This window comes from Hyaena hyaena, unplaced genomic scaffold (genome assembly GCF_003009895.1).
Source record: "Hyaena hyaena isolate Hyena2069 unplaced genomic scaffold, ASM300989v1 scaffold_1352, whole genome shotgun sequence".
NCBI lineage: Eukaryota > Metazoa > Chordata > Mammalia > Carnivora > Hyaenidae > Hyaena > Hyaena hyaena.
Genome location: NW_024081987.1, coordinates 302,561 through 328,603, shown reverse-complemented (window position 1 = coordinate 328,603; position 26,043 = coordinate 302,561). Strand labels below are relative to the sequence as shown.

The 26,043-nt window shown below is 36.6% G+C and overlaps 1 protein-coding gene across 1 annotated transcript in view; it reads right to left on the bottom strand.

Moving 5' to 3' along the window:
- CPNE3 (copine 3) overlaps positions 1 to 26,043 on the bottom strand; it is a 52,391-nt gene that overhangs the window by 21,847 nt on the left and 4,501 nt on the right. The window contains exons 2-7 of the mRNA XM_039223468.1: positions 15,600 to 15,739; positions 15,143 to 15,322; positions 13,109 to 13,183; positions 11,752 to 11,823; positions 6,384 to 6,467; positions 3,556 to 3,645 (exon numbers count right to left, since the gene is read on the bottom strand). Of these exons, the coding sequence (XP_039079399.1) occupies positions 3,556 to 3,645; positions 6,384 to 6,467; positions 11,752 to 11,823; positions 13,109 to 13,183; positions 15,143 to 15,322; positions 15,600 to 15,731 (633 nt within the window). The 5' untranslated portion in view covers positions 15,732 to 15,739. The remainder of the gene's footprint in view (positions 1 to 3,555; positions 3,646 to 6,383; positions 6,468 to 11,751; positions 11,824 to 13,108; positions 13,184 to 15,142; positions 15,323 to 15,599; positions 15,740 to 26,043) is intronic.

Here is a 26,043-nt window from a genome sequence, read left to right as displayed (position 1 = left end):
TCAGTATGCTGGACAGTCAAAAATTGTATAATTAAATCCTAGATGATTTAGAAATATGGAAAATGTATTTCATTAGCCCAATCTGGTAAGGCTAGGTTTGTATTCAGAGTTAGACATGATGGAAGTCAGATCTGCATCCATCTGAGAATCACAACTCTTAGAATAAAAAAGAAAATTCAAGGGAAAGAGTACTTGATCCACTGAGGAACTATCTATACCAGGTCATATTAACTTTATTTCCATGTAAGACAGGATGAATTCTAATCTTATCTATGGCTCTAATCAAATGCAGGCAGAAGAGACCTGAGATTATATTTGTTTTTATTTTTGTTTTTAAGTAGGCTCCACACCCAGCACGGAGCCCAATGTGGTGCCTGAACTCACACTCCTGAGATTAAGACCTGAGCTGAGATCAAGAGTCCGACGCTCAAATGAATGAGCCACCCATGCACGCCAAGAACTGAGAGTTTTTGACTTCATATAGTTTTGTGCCAAGTTGACAGAGTAACCAGAGGGTAAATATTCACAAGAATGCCTGATTATTCATTGGAAGGAAAAAATTAAGGTGGTGTGAACTGTTAGCAAGAAGGGTTCAGTGTGATCATTGGATAACTAACATTTTTACAGTGCTTTATAATTTCAGAACAGATTATCTCATTTCTGCAAACATTATGTGCACTGCATACATTCTCTGCTTAGGCTTGTGAAGTAAGCAAAGGAATTAAATATTCTTAGAATATGATATGTTTTATTTGGTAACCACTATAAGTAAAGCTGTGCTAAGGGCACTTTTAAATTCTTCAAGAGCCTATGATTTAAAATAAAAACCCGTAAAGAGCCAATTTGCCAAGAGAACATCCTTTACAAAGTTATATCAATTGCCAAGCTAAAATGCTTAGGGTTTTTTAGTAAAGCAAAATGATTTACTTTCTTCTCAGTTGTATAAGAAGTGAACTGAGTGCCTGTAACAGGAAGTCTTTCATTCCTTACTAATATTTTCATTAGTATTCAGGAAGACTAAAACTCAATCAATCAATAAAGACAAGGTCTAGAATTGCAATTTTGAGGAACAGTAAAAGGTTTTATTTTTAGAAACACTTTGGGGGGCACCTGGGTGGCTCAGTCGGTTAAGCATCCAACTTTGGCTCAGGTCATGATCTCACAGTCCATGGGTTCAAGCCCTGTGTCAGGCTCTGTGCTGACAGCTCAGAGCCTGGAGCCTGTTTCAGATTCTGTGTCTCCCTCTCTCTCTGCCCCTTCCCCACTTGCTCTCTGTCTCTGTCCCTCAAAATAAAGACATAAAAAAAAAAAAGAAAGAAAGAAACACTTTGGTCATGGACCAATTATCACAGTTTGATTCTTGCCTTATATATCTGATATTTAATTTTTAAACCAAAGCCCTTTATCTGACTCTTCAAAGTATCAGGGGAAAAGAAAATTAATGATCTTACTAATTTTTTTCTAGAGAAAGTAAAATTAAGATAAAGCCAAAACACTCAATATTTTCATGATTTCACTTTTTAATGGATTTTTTTAAATTATGGAAAATAGAACTGCACATTTTTTTAAGTAAGCTTTATACCCAATGTGGGGCCTGAACTCACCACCCTGTGATTAAGAGGAACATGCTCTATAGACTGAGCCAGCCAGGTGCCCCAGAACTTTACATTTTAGATTTGCATTCAGCAAACTCCAACTTATATATGAGACAAGATCCAACTTTAATAAAGCCAATTTTATTTTTAAAAAGCTTATGAACACCTAAAACTATTTATATGTTTAGACTGTTTGAATGTAAAATTTAGGGAAATGTAAAAATATTTTTCAACTGTAATTTCTGATAGCTCACTATATCATAAGAAATAGGGAAAACTCACCGTTGCCCCATTGAAGGCAAATGTTTGGCACTAAAGACAGATGTGACATTTATAATCCTGGCATATGTTCAGATACAGTTTGAGGTACTTGATAAAATAATTTGTGCCATTTAATTTCTCTTCTCAAAAATTCAAAAACTAGTACTATTGGCTGTTTTAAGCAATAGTATCAGCAATGCTTATGAAATTTAAATATATGCATATATACATATGTACATATGTATATATATAAAAGAATGCACACACCACACAATACTACATTCACTAAGGCATTTCCATTTTAGGCAAGGTGATAGCATGCATGATTATTTCTTTACACGTTTGATCTCATGAAAATAATAATACATGCTGGAGTGATAACACTGGCATGTTCACACAGCAAATTACCAAGGATTCTGACTCTATTCTGTGCTCTAAAACTCTTTGCTACACCTCTCAACAGTTTCTAAACACCACAAGAATCACAGATGTATGACTTTGTGATATTGCAAAGAAATACAGAACTGAAGAGATAAAGACAGTCATGATATGGCAAACCAAGTTGTGTAAAGTTAAAGCAAACTGAGAAACTTTTATGAACGAAAGACATTCATCAGAGAAAGCTCATAAAATCAGTTTACTTACTATAATAAATTAGCCCTGTAAGCATGCCACTGTGTGCAAAAAAAAGTTTAAAAAACATTGTTTCATTGTTAACATATTATTACAACCAATCAGTTAATGTTTTAGGCATCTTCCCCCAGCCTTTCCTGTTTCTCAAATCTAATAAAGTGTCAACTTACGATTTTTTTTATTTTTTAATCTTTATTTATTTTTGAGAGAGAGAAAGGCAGAGCATGAGCAGGGGAGGTACAGAGAGAGTGAGGGAGACACAGACTCCAAAGCAGACTCCAGGCTCTGAGCTGTCAGCTCATGAGTTCGAGCCCCACGTCAGGCTCTGTGCTGACAGCTCAGAGCCTAGAGCCTGCTTTGGAGTCTGTGTCTCTGCCCCTCCCTACTTAGGCTCAATCTCTCTCTGTCTCTCAAAAATAAATAAAACATTTAAACGAGAGAGAGACTCTAGTAAAATGTGTCTTAAAAATAAAAAATATTTTCTAATAAATGGCTATAAATTAAACCATTAAAAAAATTCTTAGTCACCTGCTGCTTCTTCCTGTACCCACCCTATCTCCTAACACTTTATACTAAAGCCATCTAAAAGTTTTCAATGAATCGTATCTTGCTATGAAAGTAATGGAAAATGTCACTATTATTCTCCTCTGCTGCTGAGGGTAGGAGGAAGCTTTGGATTTTTAGTTAAAGTAACATCTGCTTTTATCTGCAAGGGCCATACCAAAAGCAAATACTGCAGTTAAAGTTTTCTATTTGCTGAGCAGAGGAATCTTATTAAAAGACAGAAAAATTTAAATTGGACATTTTATTTTAAAAAATGAATGGTAAAATAAAAATCACAATGTTTGATTAAGCATTAGGTCAACATATCAGTCAAACATATCTACCCTTTTGAACTAACTATTTGCTTACCAGAGACATTTCTATTTTAGCGTTCCTAAATACAAATACAATTCAACCCTCACAGGTACCTATTACATCATTTACTTTTATTAAATACTATCAAATCTATTAGTTTTATGAAAGATACGTGTGTATAAATAACACCCATACAACTTCAAATTACCTTGATAGTTTTGTCCATATCTCCATAGCATAGGGAGTTAAGAGAGATTTTAAAAGGCTTCCAAACAGGATTCAAGTTATTTTTAACAACCTGTAAAATGAAGATTCAAAGACTAGTTAGAAAAATATTCAGTACATTAACTTTTTACCTTCCTTTTCCTAGATTCTTACTATACTTTCACAATCATCCTTCACCTCTTCACCCAGTCAACCTTTTCAATGAGAAACTAGATAGGACAATATCATACAACTGTTATAAGAAAAATATGACAGATACATTCTGAGAAAAGAAAAAAACTACTTGCAAAATATATTTTACCCATTACAAGGTATATTTAGAAACTACAGATTTTTGATGTTGTTGGAAAACCAGGGTTTTCATTGCAGGACATAGAAGATTCAAATTTGGAATAAGAAAGGGTGAGAAAAAAATCTTTCTGGTTGGACTTAAATTGAAAACATAGTTTAAATTCATGATTTAAAATTTTTTAAATATACATACAAATAATAAACAGATATATACAAATACACATTTCCTAGCTATGTCTATTGAAAAGGCCTAAATGCAATGACATCCCAGAGGTAATGAGTACATCTAGCACTACTCTGTTAAAGGAATTGGGTTCCTCAAGAGGAATAGCTCATTCTAGACCTGGGACCGGGTGGGCACAAGGTGACCTGAGAATATACTTTAATATAACGTAAGAGAATGCAGGGTGCCTGGCTGGTTCAGTCAGGAGAGTCTAAGACTCTTGATCTTGGGGTCATGAGTTTGAGCCCCACATTGGTGTAGAAACTACTAAAAAAAATAAGTAAATAAACTTTAAAAAAATAAATAAATATGGGGTGCCAGGGTAGCTCAGTCAGTTAAGCCTCCAACTTTTGCTCAGATCATGATCTCATGGGTCTTGAGTTCAAGCCCCATGTCAGGCTGTGCTGACAGCTCAAAGCCTGGAGCCTGCCTCAGATTCTGTGTCTCCCTCTCTCTCTGTTCCTCCCCTGCTCATGCTCTGTCTCTCTCTCTCTGAAAAATAAACATTACAAAAAATTTTGGAGGGGCGCCTGGATGGCTCAGTCGGTTAAGTGTCCAACTTCGGCTCAGGTCCTGATCCCACAGCTATTTGATTCAAGCCCCATGTCAGGCTCTGTGCTAACAGCTCAAAGCCTGGAGCCTGCTTCAGATTCTCTGTCTCACTCTCTCTTTGCCCCTCTCCCGCTCTCTCTCGCATGCTCTCTCTCTCTCTCTCTGTCTCTCAAAATAAATAAACATAATAAAAAAATTTTTTTTACGATGCCTGGGTGGCTCAGTCAGTTAAGTGTCTGACTTTGGCTCAGGCCATAATCTCATGGTTCATGAGTTCGAGCCCTGTGTTGGGCTTTGTGCTGACAGCTCAGAGCCTAGAGCCTGCTTCAGATTCTGTGTCTCCCTCTCTCTCTGCCCCTCCCTTGTTCACACTCTGTCTCTCTCTCTCTCTAAAATAAAATACACATTAAAAAATTAAAAAGAAATCAAGATAAATAAATAAATAAATAATGCTTAAAGAATAATGGGGTCATGTTAAAGAACCCAGGAGCCTTTTAACATCACTCTCCAAGGTCAAATTTGGATTACTGTGAAATGCAAAAATAACGACCATAATGAATTATAACACAACAAATACACTGTTATAAAAGTCATGAGTCTGTGATGATACTAAAAATAAAAAGAGATGTGAGACAGGAGAGATGCAAGAAGGGTATCTGCTATTATGTGTAAAGGGATGAAAGATTTAGAAAAAAAATCACTATTTTATAACCCCTAATGTAAAAATTGATTCAGGTATGAATTATCATTGGACAGGTGATATGCTGAAGAATAATTTATTCATTCAGCCTCAAAGTCTTATACCACAGATCACTTATTAATTACAAAGTTTAAAAAATGGGACTTTATCATGGTTAAGATCTGGTGGTCACCAGCTTAACCAAATAGACAAGGTTGGCAACATCAGTACTGGACACCCTGATACTATGGGTCCTGGACGATGCAGAACAAGGTATACACATAATGTTTTTGATGGAAATGTTTGATTTGTATACAATCATAAGGAAATAGAAGACCCAGAATGTTGGACATACTGGCCTTGATTATTCAGGAGATTCAATGGCATGAAGATATAAGGCATTTAGGGCAAAGAATCTTACATACTGGGAACATAAGAACCCAATGCAAAATGTGAACCTTGAATTGATCCTGGACAAAACTATATATGTATAGTGTGTGTGTGTGTGTGTGTGTGTGTGTGTGTGTGTGTATAACATGTGTGGAACAACTGGGAAAATGTGAAGTTAAAGGATATACTGGGTGATATTATAAATCAATATTAATTCTCTCAGATGTAATTGTATAGGAGAATGCCCTTGTTCTTGAGAAATACCTGCTGTAGTATTAAGGTGAAGAGTCATGATGGTTGAAGCCTACAATTAGGACAGTTTTGCAAATGGGAAGTTTATGTGTGCATGTCTGTGTGTGTGTATATATGTGGAGAGAAAGAACACACATGCAGATATGACCAGTTGGTAAATCTAGGTGAAGGATATACAGGTATACATTTTAGTACTTTTAACAGGGTCTTAAATATTTCAAAATAAAAAATTTTACTAATAATTCAGCATAGTAGCACTTCCTCATGAAAAGAAAAAAAAAAAACCCAAGTATGTTGATCTTGTGTCTCTTGCTATATGTCTGAACTCAGGTTGGTTTTTTTTTTTACAATTTTTTTTAAAATTTAGATTAACTATAATTCCAACAGAAACCTCAACTCTACATTTTTGAATTCAGATATTGACCTCTGTTCGATGAACCATTAGCCAGTTTCCATCAGATGTCTGCTTGTGGAATTCCAGGTATGGATCTGACTTTCCAAATAGATCCTGCATCAAAAAAGAAAAAATCAATTCTTTTCCACTGAAACCATGTAAAACTATACTTTATACATGTTACCACTATCTAAAGTCTAACTCCATAGTACAAATATATAAAGCACAGTACAGTAGTAAATACAAATCCCATCACCTTCCTCATGTACTTATAAACTTGCTGATTGTCTACAAGGGGAACTATTAAGGCACTTGTGATAAATGCTCATAATCCTACGTATCACAACTTCACTTCTCAAAAAACATGAGAACATTGCTATAAAGTAGGACGCATAATCAATAAAATATGTTTTGGGTTTGTTTTCATTATTAACAGCATTCACTTGCATAGCACTGAATAGATTTATATTCCCCAACATAGTCATACTAACTCTATGAAGGACAGAGCAGTTATCAGCAATAAAATGGATTCAGACAGGTTAAATGACTTTGCCAAGATCACATATCTAATTTAATTGATGGATTTGAGTCTTGACTTTATATCTTATCCTTCTATGTCCAATATTCTTTCCCCAATACCACACATTCCTTTATGTACATAAGAGAGTAGAAGTAAACAGTTGGAATGCATAAGAGAATTATTTCAAGGGTACAAAGTACATCTACATTTTCCTCTGTAATTCACTACTACAGCACCTGTACAATGTTGAAGCACACTGAATGTTCAAAAATACCCTTATTACCATCCTCAACACAACACAATACACACACACACACACACACATACACACACACACACAGATAAAATTCTGGAAGAATGATCAAATCGCTTACAGAGTTCAAACTTAAGCAGTGAGATTATAAATGATTTTGTTTTCTCATTTTTATTTGTTTTCATTTTGAAATTTCCATACTCCTTAGAATATATTACTTATTATTTGTCAAAATGAAAGGACACCTGTTAACTCCACAGTAATATATGCAGTTATGTCCCTGAACTGAAAATTTTCTGAGTCCTAAATTAACCTCAGTAATAAATTAAGAACTAAGATAATGTTACTTCCCTCCTCAGCAGTTCAGTGTCAAGCAAGTAACATACTTGGTACAGTCAAAAATATAAACAAATGCGTACCTGGCTGGCTTAGTTGAAAGAGCATTTGACTCTTGACCTTGGGGTCATGAGTTTGAGCCCCATGTTGGGTGAGAATACTTAAATAAATAAACTTTTAAAATATATATGGATAAATAAACACAAAGGCTATGCAGAACTTTTAAAATTTAATACTATCACTAAGAAGAGTCTTAAGAATCAGGGCGACTGTGTGGCTCAGTCGTTTAAGCATTCAACTCTTGGTTTTGGCTCAGATCATGGTCTCAAGGTTTGTGGGATAGAGCCCTGCATCAGGCTCCATGGAATCTGCTTGGGATGCTCTCTCTCTGCCCCTCCTCTGCTCGTCCATACTCTTCCTCTCTCAAAATAAATAAATAAACTCTAAAAAGAATCAATGTAACCATTGATTTTATAATAGCAGCATTTTATAATAGCAGCACTTTAGAGAATTAACCTTCTAAAAACACATTAATGTACCCTGTTTGACCTATCTTAGAAATAAACTTAGTAGAAGGGTAGAGAATATCATTACCATTTTGAAGATTAGACAACAAACCTTGTTTGAAAGTTCATGAAGTTGTCAGTGGTAGAACTAAATTAAGAATTATAAATTCCTAACTCAAACCTCCAGAACATGTTAAGTGCTGAAAGCAAGGTGGAGGAAGTGTGTATGTATACATAATATATGTACACATACATATGTATGAAAGTATATATGTATGTATGCTACAGTTACCCAAGGCCTGGGGGTAGGGAATATAAATACAAATACATACATATATATGCACACACATATCTATCTATATAGACATATCAGTATACACACAAATACGTATGTGTATACACAGAGACATAAATACACATAAACATACACACCAAAAAATGCTAATTTTTTACAAAATTAAAAAATGAAATCCTAAAGCAAAATTTAAGAAAATTATTACCTACAGGGACAAAAAAAGAAAAAAAGAGTGGGTGGAGAAAGACGTTAAATTTCTTAAAATATCTAATAATATAGATTTGGCTTTGGAACCATATAAATCTTTTACATAATTATAAAACAAAGTTAAATTTTTAAAAATGGAAAAGAATCCCTAAATTTCATAATTTTTTAAATGTTTATTTTTGAGAGAGAGACACACACACAGAGTGCAAGCAGGGGAGGGGCAGACAGTGAGGGAGACACAGAATCTGAAGCAGGCTTTGGACTCCGAGCTGTCAGCACAGAGCCCGATGTGGGACTTGAACTCATGAACCATGAATTCATGACCTGAGCCAAAGTCAGCCACTTAACGGATGGAGTCACCTAGCCGCCCCAAAAATAATCCCTAAATTTCAAAATCAAAAGTCAATTATGTGTCATTGTGATAGAATAATAGCTAAATGATTTCTTTAAAACAAAAGAATTTCAATATACAACCCACATAGAATATATAACCCTAAAAACAAAAGGAACTTCAAAGACGGGTGCCTAGCTGGCTCAGATAGTAGAGCATGCAGTTCTGGATCTCAGGGTCCTGAGTTCAAACTTCATATTGGGTATAGAGATTATATCCCAATCAACCAATATTATATATTATATATGATATATTATATCAACCAATCAACCAATAAAACTTTAAAAAAGAATTTCATAGGTCACCTGGGTGGCTCAGTCAGTTAAGTGTCCAACTTTGGCTCAGGTCGTGATCTCAGGGTTCGTGGGTTCGAGCCCCGTGTCAGGCTCTGCACTTACATTGCAAAGCCTGGAGCCTACTTCCTCTCTCTCTGCCCCTCCCCTAATCATGCTGTCTCTCTCTATCTCAAAAATAAAGAAACATTAAAACTTTTTTTAAAGAATTTTAAACAAAGCTCAAACTGTTTCCAGTGAAAATATTGTGAAATATAATGTGAATATTTTTATTCTGAAACTATTAGATATTATAAACGGCAAAACAGATACACAATTATGTTAACATCCTTAGGAAATGAGATTTTCAGCATAAGAAAAGGGAGGTGTAAATACAGAATTAAAGAAGTAAAGGCACCAGACTGGTCTCTAAATAACAATTTCCACTCAAACATAATAAGGCTCCCTTTAATCTGCCAGTCTGGGGCAAAAATTAGATAAAATAAGCCTGGAACATCTTGTCATGCCACAGAGCAAGGAAGCTATCCAAAGATTGCTCGAGATGTGCCAAATGACTTCAGGAACAAATCTAAAGAGGTTCCCAAAGGCCAAACTTAAGATAATTTAAGCATCAATAAAAGTTCACTGATAAAGAGCTCACAGCAATACAACAAACAAAAAAACCCTCATTGTCACATTTAGAGAATGATATAGAACCAACTTATCCTAAGAAACTATATATATGGGGGGGAGGGAATCAAACATTTTAATCGCTTTCTGTACAGTAATAACATAGAATAAATAAATACCCAATGTGGGTAAGAATACATCTCTGTATAGAACTATCCTCATTAATAAATGAAGATGCAATGAGAGAGTAAGAATCTCACTATTTTAAGGAATCTTAATAAAATAATGTATCTAGGTAGTATAGTTATCATCAGTGTTCACTGATATCCCAAAAAGACAGAACTCAATAATGTGAACCTCCTGATGTAATCACATGCCACCACCTATGAAACTGCCTTATGAAAATACCATCAAAATACCATCAGATCATTCCTCTAGATTCAATTACCATCTTACAGAAATCAGGAAATAAAGGTGGAGAAAGGAACATGTTAAATGACACCACAAGTATTTAATTAGCTGTATGCAGAATGTTAAAATGCCTATAGGACAAAGGAGTCAGTTCTTTTTTTTTCCTTAACTAGTTTACTGTCAAGTTGGTTTTCATATAACACCAGTGCTCATCCCCACAAGTGCCTTCCTCCATGCCCATCACCCCCATTTCCCTTCTCCCCCACCCCCATCAGCCCTCAGTTTGTTCTCAGCATTCAAGAGTCTCTCACGTTTTGCCTCCCTCCCTTTCCCCAACTATTTTTCCCCTTGTTCTCCGCCATGGTCCTCTGTTAAGTTCCTCCTAATCCATCTATACGTGCAAACATGCAGTATCTGTCCTTCTCTGCCTGACTTATTTTACTTAGCATAACACCCTCGAGTTCCATCCACATTGCTACAAATGGCCAGATTTCATTCTTTCTCAGTGCCATGTAGTATTCCATTGTATAGATAAACCACATCTTCTTGATCCATTTGTCAGTTATGGACATTTAGGCTCTTTCCATGATTTGGTTATTGTTAAGAGTGCTGCTATGAACATTAGGGTACATGTGCCCCTAAGCATCAGCACAAGGAGTCAGTTTCCTTACTGAATAAATTGCATGATGGATGGATGGATGGATGGATGGATGAATGGATGGGATGCGATGAAGAGAGAAAATGGGGAATACCAGAAGGAGGGAGGAAGGAATAAAAGAAAGGACGGAATTTATTGATTAAAAAAGACTTAGAACATACCAACCAATTATAATGTTAAAAGAATTTTTGGAGATAACACCAAAGTATTTACAGATGAAATGATATGATGTCTAGAAGGAGAGAAGGTAGATAGGGGTGGAGATAAAACAAAATTGGCCGTGAGTTAGAAGTGTTGATGATGGGTGATGGGGACATGCAGGTTTTTTAAAACGTTATTCTATTTTTGTATATTTAATTTTTTCCAAAATAAAAATAGTCCCTGGGTACTAGTCTAAGATGTTTACAAACTGAATTGTAAGGTAAATGCAAATGGTAAAACATATTGATTGGGTATGTCATTAGGTACAAAAATCACTCAAAGAATTATCCTAATTCATGCTGTATACTAAGTTGCTGTGTTACTATGTACTGGTACTCATCCTTCATTTAAAAAAGACATGGACTTTTGGAGGCAAAGAGGAAAATCCATAATTAATACAGCATAAAATTTTTCCTTCTTTCCCTAAGAATATCTTTTTGAATATCTCTCTTGAATATCTTTTACAATAACATTAATGCTTTCATAAACTCTTCTGTTAAGCTATACAAACCTTTGATACCATCTAGAGGAAAGAGGTTAAAGAAAATGGTTTCTGCTTAAACTTACACTGAAAAACAGAATTTGGAAGTAACTGAATACTCTAAGTGATGTTCAGATAAGAGTTCATAATACTAACTGCATTATTATTTTTTTTCAAAAAGGAATCAATGTGAGGCAAAACATGATATTCTCGTGGAAATGTGCATCAACTACTCACCTTATTGTCCAGTTTTCTTGCCTCCATTTCAAACAAGACCACTCTGTTATCCTTTATTTCTTCAGCCGAAATCTATGAGTAGATTTCATAAGGTAAGTGAAAGACAGTATGTTTTAGGGGTTCTGATAAACTTAGAAAGTACTGATTTATTCTGTTATTTGATAGTAGATACAGTCTATACTAATATAATGAAGCTTTAAATCTTTGATAAGAAATAGTAACATTCAGAAAATTTATTATTTATTTCCTGTGTGTAAACTAAATATTTCCTCAAAATATTACAGATCTGCATTATGTAACTTCCTTTTCAAATGTTGTTGCCCAAACTGGATCTTCCGCATTCCAGTGAAAAACCAAAGCCCTGAAAGTGGCATAACCCTACCCTACCGAAAGCTCTAGTCCTAAAGTGTGAGTATATCATACCTAGAGAACACTTTAAATTGAACTATCAGATCAACAATTTTCATCCAACGTACCTGAAAAACTTGTTCTACTTAAAAATAAATTCCAGGCTATCATGACCCCAAAGGCAATAAAGCTAATTACTGTAATGCTCTCTATCTCACAGAAGTTAACACCCCAAAGACACTTAACATTCTTATGTCTCAGAAAATTTAAACCAGAGCAACAGTTGCTTGGGGAAATGTACTTGATGATGGCAATAACCCTCAAACAGCTCACTCAGGCAGCCAGCCTTCCATTCTCAGAGTTAAAGTTAGAAACTACTGCTCTGGGCAGTGATAACTTGAACAGAAACTCTAGAAGATAGTGATCGATTTCTATTATTTAGAGGTACTTATTTAAAGTGTGACATTATATAATTTGAAATCTAAAACAGTATAAAATATATACTCATTTGCCTAGGACCAATAATTAGCAATGGAAAAATCTGAGTGGAAGGATGGGTTGCAGAGTGGAACCACAAAAAAGAGTTGAGAGGTTCAATGGGAATTGCCTAATATAAGATCCATTTGAAATAAAATTCATTATGCAAAGTTTCTGTCTTATTAAGGGAACTATCTATGTTAGCTTGTAGAGGATCAAATTGATCCATTTAGATGATTAAGTTGTTTCTCTCTAGCTTGGGAATTTACACTTCCATGGGGGAGAGGCAAGCATTACCATGATTGCATGGGAAACTTAAAAGACTCAAAGCAGGAATTCCCACAATGCATTTTTCTCCTCCTTTTTTGACCCAATACATTTCCCGTTTGTGATCATTATGAGACAAATGCAGATGAAGAGCAACATTCAAGATCAAATGATAAAAGCGAGGCTATAGAGTATCTGATATATACAGTTTCAGCATGTCCTATTATGCTAAATGTTTTCAGGCAAAAGACAAATATCTTATTACCGTAATGCTCCCTTTCCCTGCAGGTTTGCCATTTTTAAGCACCAGTGGTCGAGTTAGCTTCTTACTGGAAACAATCTGTTAAAATTGGAAAGTGACACAAAGAGCTGTTTCACTTCAACATGTAAATTTTTAAGTTGAATGGTTTGAAAGAAGAGTTGAGTATAAAGTTGACTTATAGCCATTACAAAGGGAAATATTAGGTCAATTCCTTAAAGACTGAGAAATTATAAAACACATCTATTTATTTATTTATTTATTTATGTTTTTATGTTTTTCATTTATTTCTGAGAGAGAGAGAGACAGCATGAGCAGGGGAGGGTCAGAGAGAGAGGGAGATACAGAATCTGAAACAAGCTCCAGGCTCTGAGCTAGTTGTCGGCATAGAGCCCGATGCGGGGCTCGAACTCACAAACTGTGAGATCATGACCTGAGCCAAAGTCAGACACTTAACTGACTGAGCCACCCAGGTGCCCCAGAACACATTTATTTATTTAAAGCCCACTGGAAAAGATTTCCACAAAACCAATCCTGACAGATACAAAGTTCCCAACTACTAGTTTCTTTACCAACTACTTCAAAGTTTAACTTCTTCTGTGAAATGGAAAATGAGGGCCAGATTCTCTTCACATACACTAATCACTGGGCTAAAAACCCTGTAGGTAAGAGGCGGGCCTCAGAACACTCAAAAATAATATTCAATTTATCAACTGACACTTAATTTCAATCCCCACAAAATATCATTTTGATAAGCAAGCCATAAAAGACTCTTAAGTACAGGAACAAACTTAGGGCTGCTGGAGGAGGGTGGGTTGAATGGGTGATGGGCATTAAGTGAGGCACTTGTTGGGATGTGCTCTGGGTGTCATATGTAAGAGGTGAATCACGGGTTCTACTCCTGAAACCAAGTCTATACTGTATGTTAACTAATTTGAATTTAAATTTAAAAAAAAAAGGAATTAAAATGGAAAAATACATATATCATTTTGATTAAAATAATATAGTAGACTTAGGTACTCTCAAACAGATACATCTCTCAAATTCATCATAATGTCAGCTACAATGTGATTTTTTTTCCAAAAAATAAATACTTCTTTTTCTCTTTGATACTATTCATTAAAGTTTTAGAAAATCGACCAGCTTCATATTGTCCTTAAGACACAGGAAATACCAAGATCCACAAATAATTCAACACTGAAAAATAAATAAATCTAAGCAATAAATGTCACCCACTGGAAAACAATTACTGCTCCCTTCTGAGACCTTTCCAGCTGTATTACAAATGGTCATGATCTCTCCTTAGAAGTCAAACTCTGAGCTAGGAACTAAATGGTGAGCCTCCAGACACATCTGTACCCTGATCAAATCTGTCATATACTGGAAAGACAGATAATTAAGCAACTATAATACAGTGCGGTGGATGTTAAGACAGAAGCAGTAAAGAGTACCAAGTGAGCATAGGGTTGCACTCCAAACTACTCAACGGGGTCAGAGGACACTTACTAGGGGAGGAAGGCTTACCCTGATGTACCTAATGTTCAGGAAGAGCGAGCCAGGTAAAGGGATGGTGTTGGTGTGGGGCCATCGGGGATCTAGAGGGACCAGTCACGTTAGTTAGAACAGCAGAGAAGTTGATGTTACTTTGAAAGTGTTTATGACTTAAACATAAGAACAAAAATTGTACTGAAATCTGTAAATAGGAAATCTGTAAATAGTACACAAAGCAGCTAGAGCAATGGTATTACTGAAATGTCAAATGAAACATGTCTAAAAAAAATTTTTTTTAAAGGGAAAGAAACACCCCTAACTCAAAAGAATTAAAGGGCTTTACCAAAAACACACAGTCCCTGCTCTGATGAAAAAGAAGATAAATTATATAATGGTCAAACTAAACATACTTATATATATGAACCATATCTTTAAAGTGATTACATGTTTTTCAACCCTAAAAATTAAACTAATGAGCACTTATCAAGAATACCCAATTCTCTGGTTAAAATTTAGACACAAAATGGTGCAGCAGCTAATTATACTCACTTGCCCAAGGGTACATTCAAATTCTCCTAAGAAGTCATCATCACTCAGCACAACAGTTTTGTTGTCGATGTCATAAATCCCAAATTTCAATTTCTGAACCACTTCGAAGTAGTAATCAATAATAAATGTCTTGGAAAATGTGGGATTCAAGCAATTCTTAATCCTTTCTGTGCGATCAACCTATACTCACCCCCAAAACAAAAAGTTTCATCAGATCAAAATGCATTCACATCTTAGCATGTTGATGTCCTATAAGTAACTAGATATATGATTCATGGATAGGCAAAGGAAGTTTCTATACAGAGATGAAAAATTCCACAAAGACAAAGTTGCCCAGAAAAAGTGCATTAACAGATTGTTAATTTTAAATTGTTATTATTTTAACAAGTCAAATAAGCACTTCACATTATCAAAAGAGCAATTCAGATTGTTTTTCATCTACAGAATTTAACATTACCTCATACCACTGTTGACCGCTTGTATTCAAAAATAACACACATAAGGGGTCCGACTTTGACCCTACATCCATATCCAAAAGATTGTCACAGGAAATATTCAGTTCCACCTTTGTAACACATTGGGCAGCCATCTCTCGAGCTGTGAGAAAACCAAGGAAATGAGAAAGCCAATGAAATGGTGCATTTAAGAAGTACATGCATTTCTCAATGAAATAGTGGAATTCTTAGGACAACTTGTCAGAATAGGATCACAGAATAACTTGCTAGATTATGACTGTTAATACATGCTCTTTGGAAATTCAGATGGCTATTAGCTCATCCAAGTGATGTTGCTTTAGTCAGATTCTCTTGCTGGGATGAAACAAATTTACTGTATGACAATAAAATGCAGCTTTTAAGGTGGCCAACAAAACATATTAATCTTTTCACTTTACTAGAAATTTTACCATTCAGAAAAAGTCCAAGTATAACGCTGATCCTTCACTTAAATGTAAACATGGTATTCATCTGAAACACAAAATGGATTAAACCTTTACTTTTATTTGTTTATTTAACAAGATACTGAGTGAGATATTTTATATTTAAGGATTTTCAGGGGCACATGGCCAGTGCATTTGGTGGAACATGTGACTCTTGATCTCAGGTTTGTGGTTTCAAGCCCCATACTGGGTGTAAAGATTGCTTAAAAATAAAATCCTTTAAAAAAAAAAAAAAGAATTTCATCTAAGACTCAAACCTGGAGAATAAAAGACCCCAAGAACCCCCTCCACTCCTCAACCCATCCCCATACATTGTACAACCGTGGTTCTCAATCTTGGCAGCTTATTGGAATAACCTGGAGAGTTTTCAAAGCTACTGATACTGGAGCCCCACAGAAAGAGATTTAGCTGGTTTAGGGTGCAACCTGGGCATCAGCTTCTTGGATGATTCTAATGTGTAGGCAAGGTTTGCAAACCTACTCTTTCACAGACAGCATCCAGCAAACAGGCATGGCTCACATTTCTTCAAGACTTGCTGAGGAATTCTACAGTTAGCCTACCCCTCCTGACTCCAACCTCCAATCAATATATGAAGATGACTAGGGACAGGGTGGAATACTTGGGAGCTGGCCTTGAGAGGTGATGATATATTGAGGTTGAGCTGCCTTCCTCCCTGAACCAGGGAAAGAAAGGAACTGCAAGCGTCACCAAGAAAAAGAAACAGGCATTGTATTCCTTGGCTGAGAGTCCACTTAGCCAGCCATCTAAGAGTGTGGTGCAGGTTGATGGTGGTAGTACAGGTTCTGGAGGTAGGACTCCTGCCCTAGAGCTGCTGGAATATCCTTAGAAGATGGCGTATTTAATGCCCTTGACCTCCACTTTGAGATGAGCTGAAAATCTGGGACAACAGGAACAAATCCACTCATCATCCTGTTATATTTAAAGAGGAAATTTGTGCTGTACAAAATGCTTAAACAGGTCTGGAATGATAAGGATTACTATGAGCAGACCCCTTCGGCAATGTCAAAAACAACTCATGTCTCATGGAAACTCATCAATTACTCTAATAGACTCTCTCAGAATCATAGCAATCCTCAATGTGTGTCAAAAATCAAAACCAGCACTTAATATTTCCAAATTAAAGGAGAATGAGAATGAGGTAGGTTTCATACTCTTAGTAGCTAGGAATTCCTTTGAAAAGCAATGCTGTATGTGTGTACCTTCACTTGGAAGAGAATTATCCCTTAATAAGAAACAAAATTTACATATTCCCAGTTTGCTTACTAAATACCCACCCAGGTACTTTGTAAAACTAAAACTATAAAATCAGACTTCTTTCTTTCTTTTTTTGCCATTTTACATGTGTCAAAATTATTAAGTGCCAAAATACATAGTGCTGACAATATGTACCAAAGATATCAAAATCAAGGAGAAATCACTGAAGCAGACAGAGAATTACAATATCAAGGGTGTGGTTGAGACTTTATTCCCAGGGCTTTGAAGGATTCCATTAGGTGAAGAGGGAAACAGCACAGAGGTAGAAAAGGAGCAAACTATTAGAAGGCACAATGAGGACACCTCACAGTGTGTCACAGAAGTGAGCATCCACGCTGGGGGAAACCAAGTTGGATGGGGGGGGCAAATTTAGGGTGTCCTGAGAGCCAGGTTGAAGGATTCAGGAGGTGGGCAAGAAGGTGCTACTGATAGTTCTCAAACTAGCGATGATAGGATGAAATGGCTTCTTTTAAAATGTCACTTGTGTCAAATCTCTTCTAATTCTACAGTGTCTTGGAATTTAGAACATGATACCCATAAGGTCTTTATATCTAGCAATACACAGATACAGAATTCACCAAAATTAGCATGTCTCCAAACCATCTAATTCAGAAGATTAGCTATTTCCTTTCCGAAGTACACACAATATTAAAGGGCATTTGCAACAATAGCGCAAATACAATCATCATTCCTTTCCACTTTGACCTATGAAAAAAAAAGTGCTCAAAATATAGTAAGAGGCAAGCAGAAACTGGTAGGAAAAGAGAGATACCACCAAGCACAGAAGCACAGAGATGATGGTCCAGTTACTTTGAACTTATCTACATCCATGAGTCTCTGGCATATTGACACTGGGACCTCATCCTCAATCTCTTCTGCCTTGGATTCTCCATCCTTGATTTTCCCTCTTTGCCTCTTCCAACCTGTCATCCTCCTCCCATCCAAGAAACTGTGAGCATCCCTTTAGACTCTCTCACTTCCTGATGTCATGTCTACCTTTACTTATTCTTTTCCCTCTCGAGGCTTCAGGCATCTGCTTGGCATACAGTACTCCCCAAACCTACCCTTCACCTCGTCCCTATACACAATTACCTCTTCCCTATTCTACATCTACTGTATTCAGCCCTGAAGACCCTTGACTTGTCCCTTCTTCTTTATTCCCCCATACGACAGGCTCTGAAATCAGACAGCTGAGTTCTCATCTGGATCCCACCAGTGACTTTATGCATGACCTTAGGCAAGAGCCTTAACCTCCGTATAACTTCTCGGTTTCTTCACCTGCAAAATGAAAGTAATAACTATCCCTTCCTCATATAGCTGCTGTGAGGACTGAGAATGAATATATTTAAACCATGCCTAGTACATAGTAAGTGTTCAAAAGTTGTTTATTATTATTATTATTTTAGAACTACCTGGCCCCAGGTTCTGATCTCCTCCAATGTATCCCATGTTTTATATTTTTTTACTATTCTATTTTACAATGATGTCCCTAATTATTCCGACTGCTCATTTGAAGTCCCTCATTTGAATTCCTGCTGCACTAACAGTAATAGCTACAGTATAGGAACAAGATCAAATCTGGAGTAATGCATACCTGGGCTGAATCCTGCATCTGGTGATAGTTGCATGACCTCATATAAACTACTTAAAGTTTTTGAGCCTAGAATTTCCTCATCAGTGAAAATGGAGATACCCCAAGGAAACTTATAAATCTGGAATGTGCCAGCCATCTTGGTTTTCATATCTAACACAGAATCTATGGAATAAATATTAGTTGTATACTTTTTTTTTCCTTTTGCAAAGGGTAATTTAGAGTCTTATAAGTTGTATGGTCAGCAGTACCCAGGATAATGCAGCACTCTGTGGACAGACTTTGAATGAGCAAGGATTTCTAGAGCTTCCAGAGAACATGTAGAGTAACCAGAAAGCCCTCAAATTTCCAAGGATGGGGAGACAGAATGTACAGACCATTTCTATGTGAGAAGTCAGTCTCACAGCTAAGAGACACAACATAACAGAGGAGCATTAATTTTCCCCCTAAGAATGATCATACAAGAGCTACAAAAACAACATGCCAGACACACCTGATTATTTAGTAAATTGTTGACAGTTACATTACCTACATTGCTGTTGGGACACAAATTTCCTCTATTAGCAGCATTCCCTCATGAAAATGACTCTGAATGCAGCCTCATTTTTATCTAGAAACTCATTATGGCTGAATGACAAATGGAAGAAACTCCATAAACAATCAGGTCTGGAACCTTGTTAATAGCAACATTCATGAAGATGCTCTTTTCATTTCCTTTCTATGTCATTATCCAGCACATGATATACAATTTTAAAGAGCAATAAGATATTCTTTTATGATGGAAGAAAATGAAGCAAATGTTTTGTACCCTTTGAGGATGGAAAATAGGAGATTTGGCTGGGATAAGTGACCAGGCAGAAGAATGTGTGTGTACAACTAACGAGTGACTCTATATTTTACTACCCAAAAAGCAGGATGATAGAAAAGACAGAAAGAGCCCCTAGGAGTGGACAATAGCTTCTCTATATTAACCACTATGCCCTACCTGAAAATCCTTGTCTTGTGTGCTTTCTCTTTCCCCAGCTTCCCTTAGAGGCACTCCTCAGATATACTCAGTGAAGCAGATTCTGCCTCATATAATATCAAATCTCTCTCAACTCTGAAGGTGTAGAACAGTCTCTATACTCATGGTCATAACTATTTCAGGTCTCCTGTAGTTCCACCTGCCTACTTCATGGTCTCCAGACAGACACTCCCACTGCCATCTCTCTCTATTCATATCATGACTTTATCACTTCTGATTTTTTAAAGTTTATTTATTTATTTTGAAAGAGAGAGAGAGTGCAAGTGAGGGAGGGATAGAGAGAGGAGGAGATAGAATCCAAGCAGGTTCTATCAGCATGCAGCCCGACGTGGGGCTCAATCCCATGAACCATGGGATCATGACCTGAGCTGAAACAAGTCAGATGCTTAACCTACTTAGCCACCCAGATGCTCCTCACTTCTGATTTTTTAAATTTTAATCATTACTGGCTATCCAGGGCCTACCCTAGTCCAGTTAGCTACACCTGGAATTCATGGCTTTGTCTACATCCGCTCCCAGCCTGCCCATCTAAGTTCTTCAAGATCCATTTCAAATGATACTTTCTCCATAAAGGTGTTGCTGATACCCACCTCAAGTAGTTATGTACTGACACTATTTTCTTTCACTATTGTTACTTGTATACATGGCTCATCACCCTTTTTATCTACTGTGCGCTGCAGACAATGACCCCTGTTTTACTGCTTCCTCTTCATCCAGCAGCAGGATGTCTGGCACAGGTTTCTCATGGCAGAAACAGCTGTAGCTTTGAAGTCGGTATGCTTGGTTCAAACTTCCTTTCCCTCATTTACTTGGGTATGTCAACTTTACCAAATTATGTCTGAACCTCAATTTCCTCATCTATAAAGTGGGGATAAGAAAATTACCTGACAATTTTGGTTTGTAGGACACTCAGCATTTTTAAATATTCTATGAATGGTAGCAATTATTTTATTAACTATTCAAATATTTACTTGACTGTCTAAGTATCAGGGGCTTATTATTCAATATTAAGACATAAAGCACCTTTCTCATCCTTGTTTATAAAAAAACTTCTTAAGTGCTCCTGGGTGGCTCAGTCAGTTAAGCGTCAGACTCTTGTTTTTGGGCTCAGGTCACAATCTCATGGTTTGTGGGTTCAAGTCCTGCATAGGATTCTGTGCTGACAGTGCAGAGCCTGCTTGGGATTCTCTCTTCCTCCACTCTCAAAATAAGTAAATACTTGTAAAATTGTAAAAAAACAAACAAACAAACAAAACAAAACCCAAAATAAGTAAATACTTTTAAAAAATAAAGCTTGGAAAAAGTAAGGAACTTCTTAGAAGAATAGTAAAAGAATCTCTGGAATTTACACAAAATTAATTTGCAAAGCAATCAGACTTTATTATAATTAAGTATTAATTTTCTTTTTTTTTAATTTTTTTAATGTTTTATTTATTTCTAGGAGAGAGAGAGAGAAAGAGAGAGTGTGAGCACGGGAGGGCCAGAGAGAGTGGGAGTCACAGACTGAAACAGGCTCCAGGCTCCGAGCTGGCAGTCAGCACAGGGCCCGACGCGGGGCTCGAACCCACGAACTGCCAGAGCATGACCTAAGTGAAAGTCGGACGCTTAACCAACTAAGCCACCCAGGCGCCCCAATTAAGTATTAATTTTCTTAAATCCTCTCAGAAGAGTTTGTTTACCTGAACAAATGCATAGTTGGTATATGGGGGAGAAGGGACAGAGCCAGTGACAGTGAATCATTATTTGTCCTATAACAATGGGGAGGGAGAAGTCATCGCCCACCCACCAATGTCTTTAGTAAACTTCACTCGTTAGCTACCAAATGAGAAAGCTGGCAACATGACAAACTTCTCAAAGGTTCCTTCTGATTCTAATACCATGATTCACTAAATTCTATCCATAATGCATCCTGAATGACCTACAGTGACAGCAAGCAGGGCAACCTTGGGGCAGCTGGAATGGAGCCCAGCAACATCAGCAGAACACACCCCAGGCGGCCTTTCTCCAATTGTGTGGCTCAGAACAGTTATAAGTTTCCCTCTCAACTCCCACCCTCCAGAAGTGGGAGAAGGGTAATATGTCAGTAAATCTAAGAGCTACTACACTACTTGGAGGTCTCCAGGTCAAATCAACAAGTATTTACATTAAGACGTTATTGTGCACCCACTATCTGTTAAGGACAGTGGGACTTGATGCAGCAAAAGAAGACCTTGGAGCTCATTATAGTCGTTCTAGGGAGAACCATTCATTCAACAATTATGTACTGAATATCTTCTAAGTGTTCTAAATAGAGTAAGGAAAGAACACAACGCAAAAGTAAATGCCTAGCTATCTATGTACACACAGAAATAATACACAGCATTATAAACCTTCATGGTGCAGACAGTGAGCAATCAAAGTGTCCTCAGAGCTGGAGAAGAAATCTAGAGACTTCTACTTTTACCAGGAATTAAAATTATATTCCATTACAAAAGAATTTGTATTCATGTTGCCACTTGCTACTAGATTTTGGGTAGAGATTGGGAGAGGAGAGGATGAAAGAATTACAAAATACATAAAGATGGATAAATTCTAGTTTTTGCTTTCTACGAAATTTTCAAAATGCTTCCAAATAATATATTCTGAACTTTACAAACAAAACAAAACAAAACAAAACAAAAAATCCCTGGTATATTGAACAGGACACGGATTACTACTATATGGCAAAAGGCCAATATATCATAGCTAGGATTACATCTAGATTGGCCCAGAATATGTTAATAATAATCAGCACATTGTTAACTTTCAAAACAACATACAGTGTTCGTTAAAAAAAAATTCCCCAAAAGTTTAAATTACTTGCCTAAGATAAACAAGCTGATAGGTAGCAAGGCCAGGATAAGATCCCAGATTTGTTTGCTTTCATGCCAGATGCCCTGGGAGCACTAAAGCCTGCAATTAATCATTACTTAGTATAACAGCAACAGTCTCTAATTAATTTCCCAATAACTTTTTAGTTAATACATCAAATGCAAATATTCAATCTGACACAAATTAATGAACACAATCTTAAAAATTAGAAGATTAATATTTAGCCTACAACTATGATTATCTTTCTTAAACAAAGACAACCAGAATAAACAGCAATGGCCAAATAGTGAAAGAACAGAAATGGTTTGTGTTTACATCACAGCACATCCTCTTCCAGACAGCCCATTACATTGTGAATTACTTAAGGTGAAGAAAGCATTTTCTTCCTGCTCAAGTCTCCACAGACACAAATCTACATGGGGGACACAGAATCTCAGTGTTTTCTGAATTAATGCAGCAACACTAATTCTCAGGAATATACCCTACTGAATATACAGTGAAAAATTTGCATTCAAGGAAGTGTAAAATAAGCTTGCCCTGTATTTATTAAGAAAGTAATGTCCACAATCGTTTTTAAACCCTGCAATGGAATACTAGAAATGCAGATACAGAATTAGAATTAGGTCAAGCACTAAAGCACATAAACAGAGAAAAGGGCAAGTTTTCTTTTCAATGTGAAAAAGTGACCAACAGGAGGGTCACTGGATCAGGAGTTGGAAAAAGCGGAGTGTCGCTTTGTGTCAGTCACACCACTGTGTACAAGTGCTATAACTTCTCTAGGTTCGGGTTTTTCAAGTGTTAATTCTAAGAGTTGAGCCAATCACTTTCGGTAACTTCTAAAGCCTCTTCTAGTTAATGTTCTATGACTAATTTAATTACAGTGAATACAGAACTTGTTGAGGAAGTGGTACTAAAGGCATAGAAAAATCAAAAAGTAGAAAATAGCAGAAAAATTATCAGAACCATAAAGGGAAATAGAAGGAAAAGAACAAAATTTTCCAAATTCAGCTTCCATCTCCCACTACCAAAAAAGCAGTATCTGAAAAAAACCTATATTTAGATACTTTCCCACCAGGTAGGTACCTTTGCTTGGAATTGTTATTAAATTCCCTGTCCCCGAATGACTTGAAAAAGTAGTGCATATCAACAAAACACAGGGTCCAATCTATTGGGTACATGCAACATAATAAGGAAGTTAGTTTTACTACCATCCATGGAATCTCACATTATTAAACTCCCAGCTTATATCACAGCAGCAAAAGCAATCAACTTTTGACCAACATTTTCTTTAAATGAATTTCCAGATTCTTGAGTTATTCTGAATAAAATCCAGATAGCAAGGGGTGCCTGGGTGCCTCAGTCAGTTAAGCATCCGACTTCAGCTCAGGTCATGATCTCACAGTTCATGGGTTCCAGCCCCACGTCGGGCTCTGTGCTGACAGCTAGCTCAGAGCCTGGAACCTGCTTTGGATTCTGTGTCTCCTTCTCTCTCTGACCTTCCCCTGCTCATGCTGTCTCTCTCTCTCTCAGAAATAAATTAAAAATTTTTTTTAATTAAAAAATAAAATAAAATAAAATAAAATAAAATAAAATAAAATAAAATCCAGATAGCAATACTATTGCTGATACCGGAACATGCAGAATTGGAGAAAGATTTAAAATATAAAAGTGTTCACATTTCATCACTCTTACTTTAAACACAGAAAGTATGTGCAGTTTTAACCCTGTCCTTATTATTAAAAAGTGAGCAATTAGCTAAGGACCCTTCCTTGATTTCTCTAGAAAATTCCTAAGATTATATTGATCTGTTCTGTGATTCACAGCAGGCTACAGAATTTACTTCACATGTGTTTCAGGTTATACTGCTTTACTAATCCCTGGGCTACTTTATATGCATTTTGGAAATGTCACTGATTATATTGTCAAGCCTATCAAATGAACAGTTCATAGTAGGTGCACTGAGTGAGGTGTTAATAAAAGTCAGAAGCAGTTGCAACATCCCAATATAGCCTCACTTTATGAAACATGCATCTTAGCAAAGTTACAAAGTAAGTATCTAAGAAGTGAATCATCTTTTATCAAAAATTGCATTGATAAAATCAGAACTATATCCCCTACTAGAAAATTCCAGGGTGCTCAGTTGAAAAATGTTAAAATTATAAGGGTTCAGTGAACTCTCTGGACAGCTGTGGAGCAGGCAGTTTGGATTTTATATAAAGGCACGTTGACCTGCTGACACTGATGACCTTTGGTGTTCAGAAAGCTTTAAGAACACCCCACCTAATGGAATCTCCTAGATGTTGGGCCAGCCATCAGAACTTCTCACCTGTCCCTACTATCCAACTATGCCCAACTCTAAAAGCAGACTTTCTAAAACTCGGCTTCCTTCCTTCTTTTCTTAGCTAGGCACATACATTTAATTGGGCAAGACAGGCATTTGACGTTTTGTCACTATGTGCTCCTTTCTAGTTCATGGCTAACGATGGCATGACAATTCTTTCTCTTTTTTTTTTTTTAAATCCAATCAGCCCATAACTTTTTGTTCGTTTGTTTATTTATTTTGAGGGGAGGAACAGAGAGAGAGGGAGACACAGAATCTGAAGCAGGCTCCAGGCTCAGAGCTATCAGCCCAGAGCCCCACACGGGGCTCAAACTCATGAACTATGAGATCATGACCTGACCCGAAGTCGGATGCTTAACCAACTGAGCTACTCTGGTACCCCAATGACATGACAATTCTTTCAGTTTAAAGCTGGAACAACTACAAATCCTTCCTTCTCAAGATTTAAGTCTGTATGTTGATCATGGTGGCTCAGTCAGTAGAGCATGTGACTCTTAAAATCAGGGTTGTGAGTTCAAGCCCCATGTTGGGTATAGAGACTACTTAAAAATAAAATCTTTAAAACAAGGAAGGGGGGTGCCTGGTTGGCTCAGTTGGTTAAGCATCCGACTTCATGATCTCGCAGTTAGTGGGTTCAAGCCCCACATCAGGCTCTATGCTGACAGCTCAAAGCCTGGAGCCTGTTTTGGATTCTGTGTGTGTCTCTCTCTCTGCCTCTTGCGCTCTGTCTCTGACTCTCAAATATAAACATTTAAAAAAAAGTAAAAGTTTGTATGTTGAGCAAGGATTGTTGAAATGTTTATACATTTCCTGATTACAAGAATTTTCGTTTATGGTTACTTAGCACATACGTTGCAGCTTGGTTTTAACTTTCCCGCAAGTA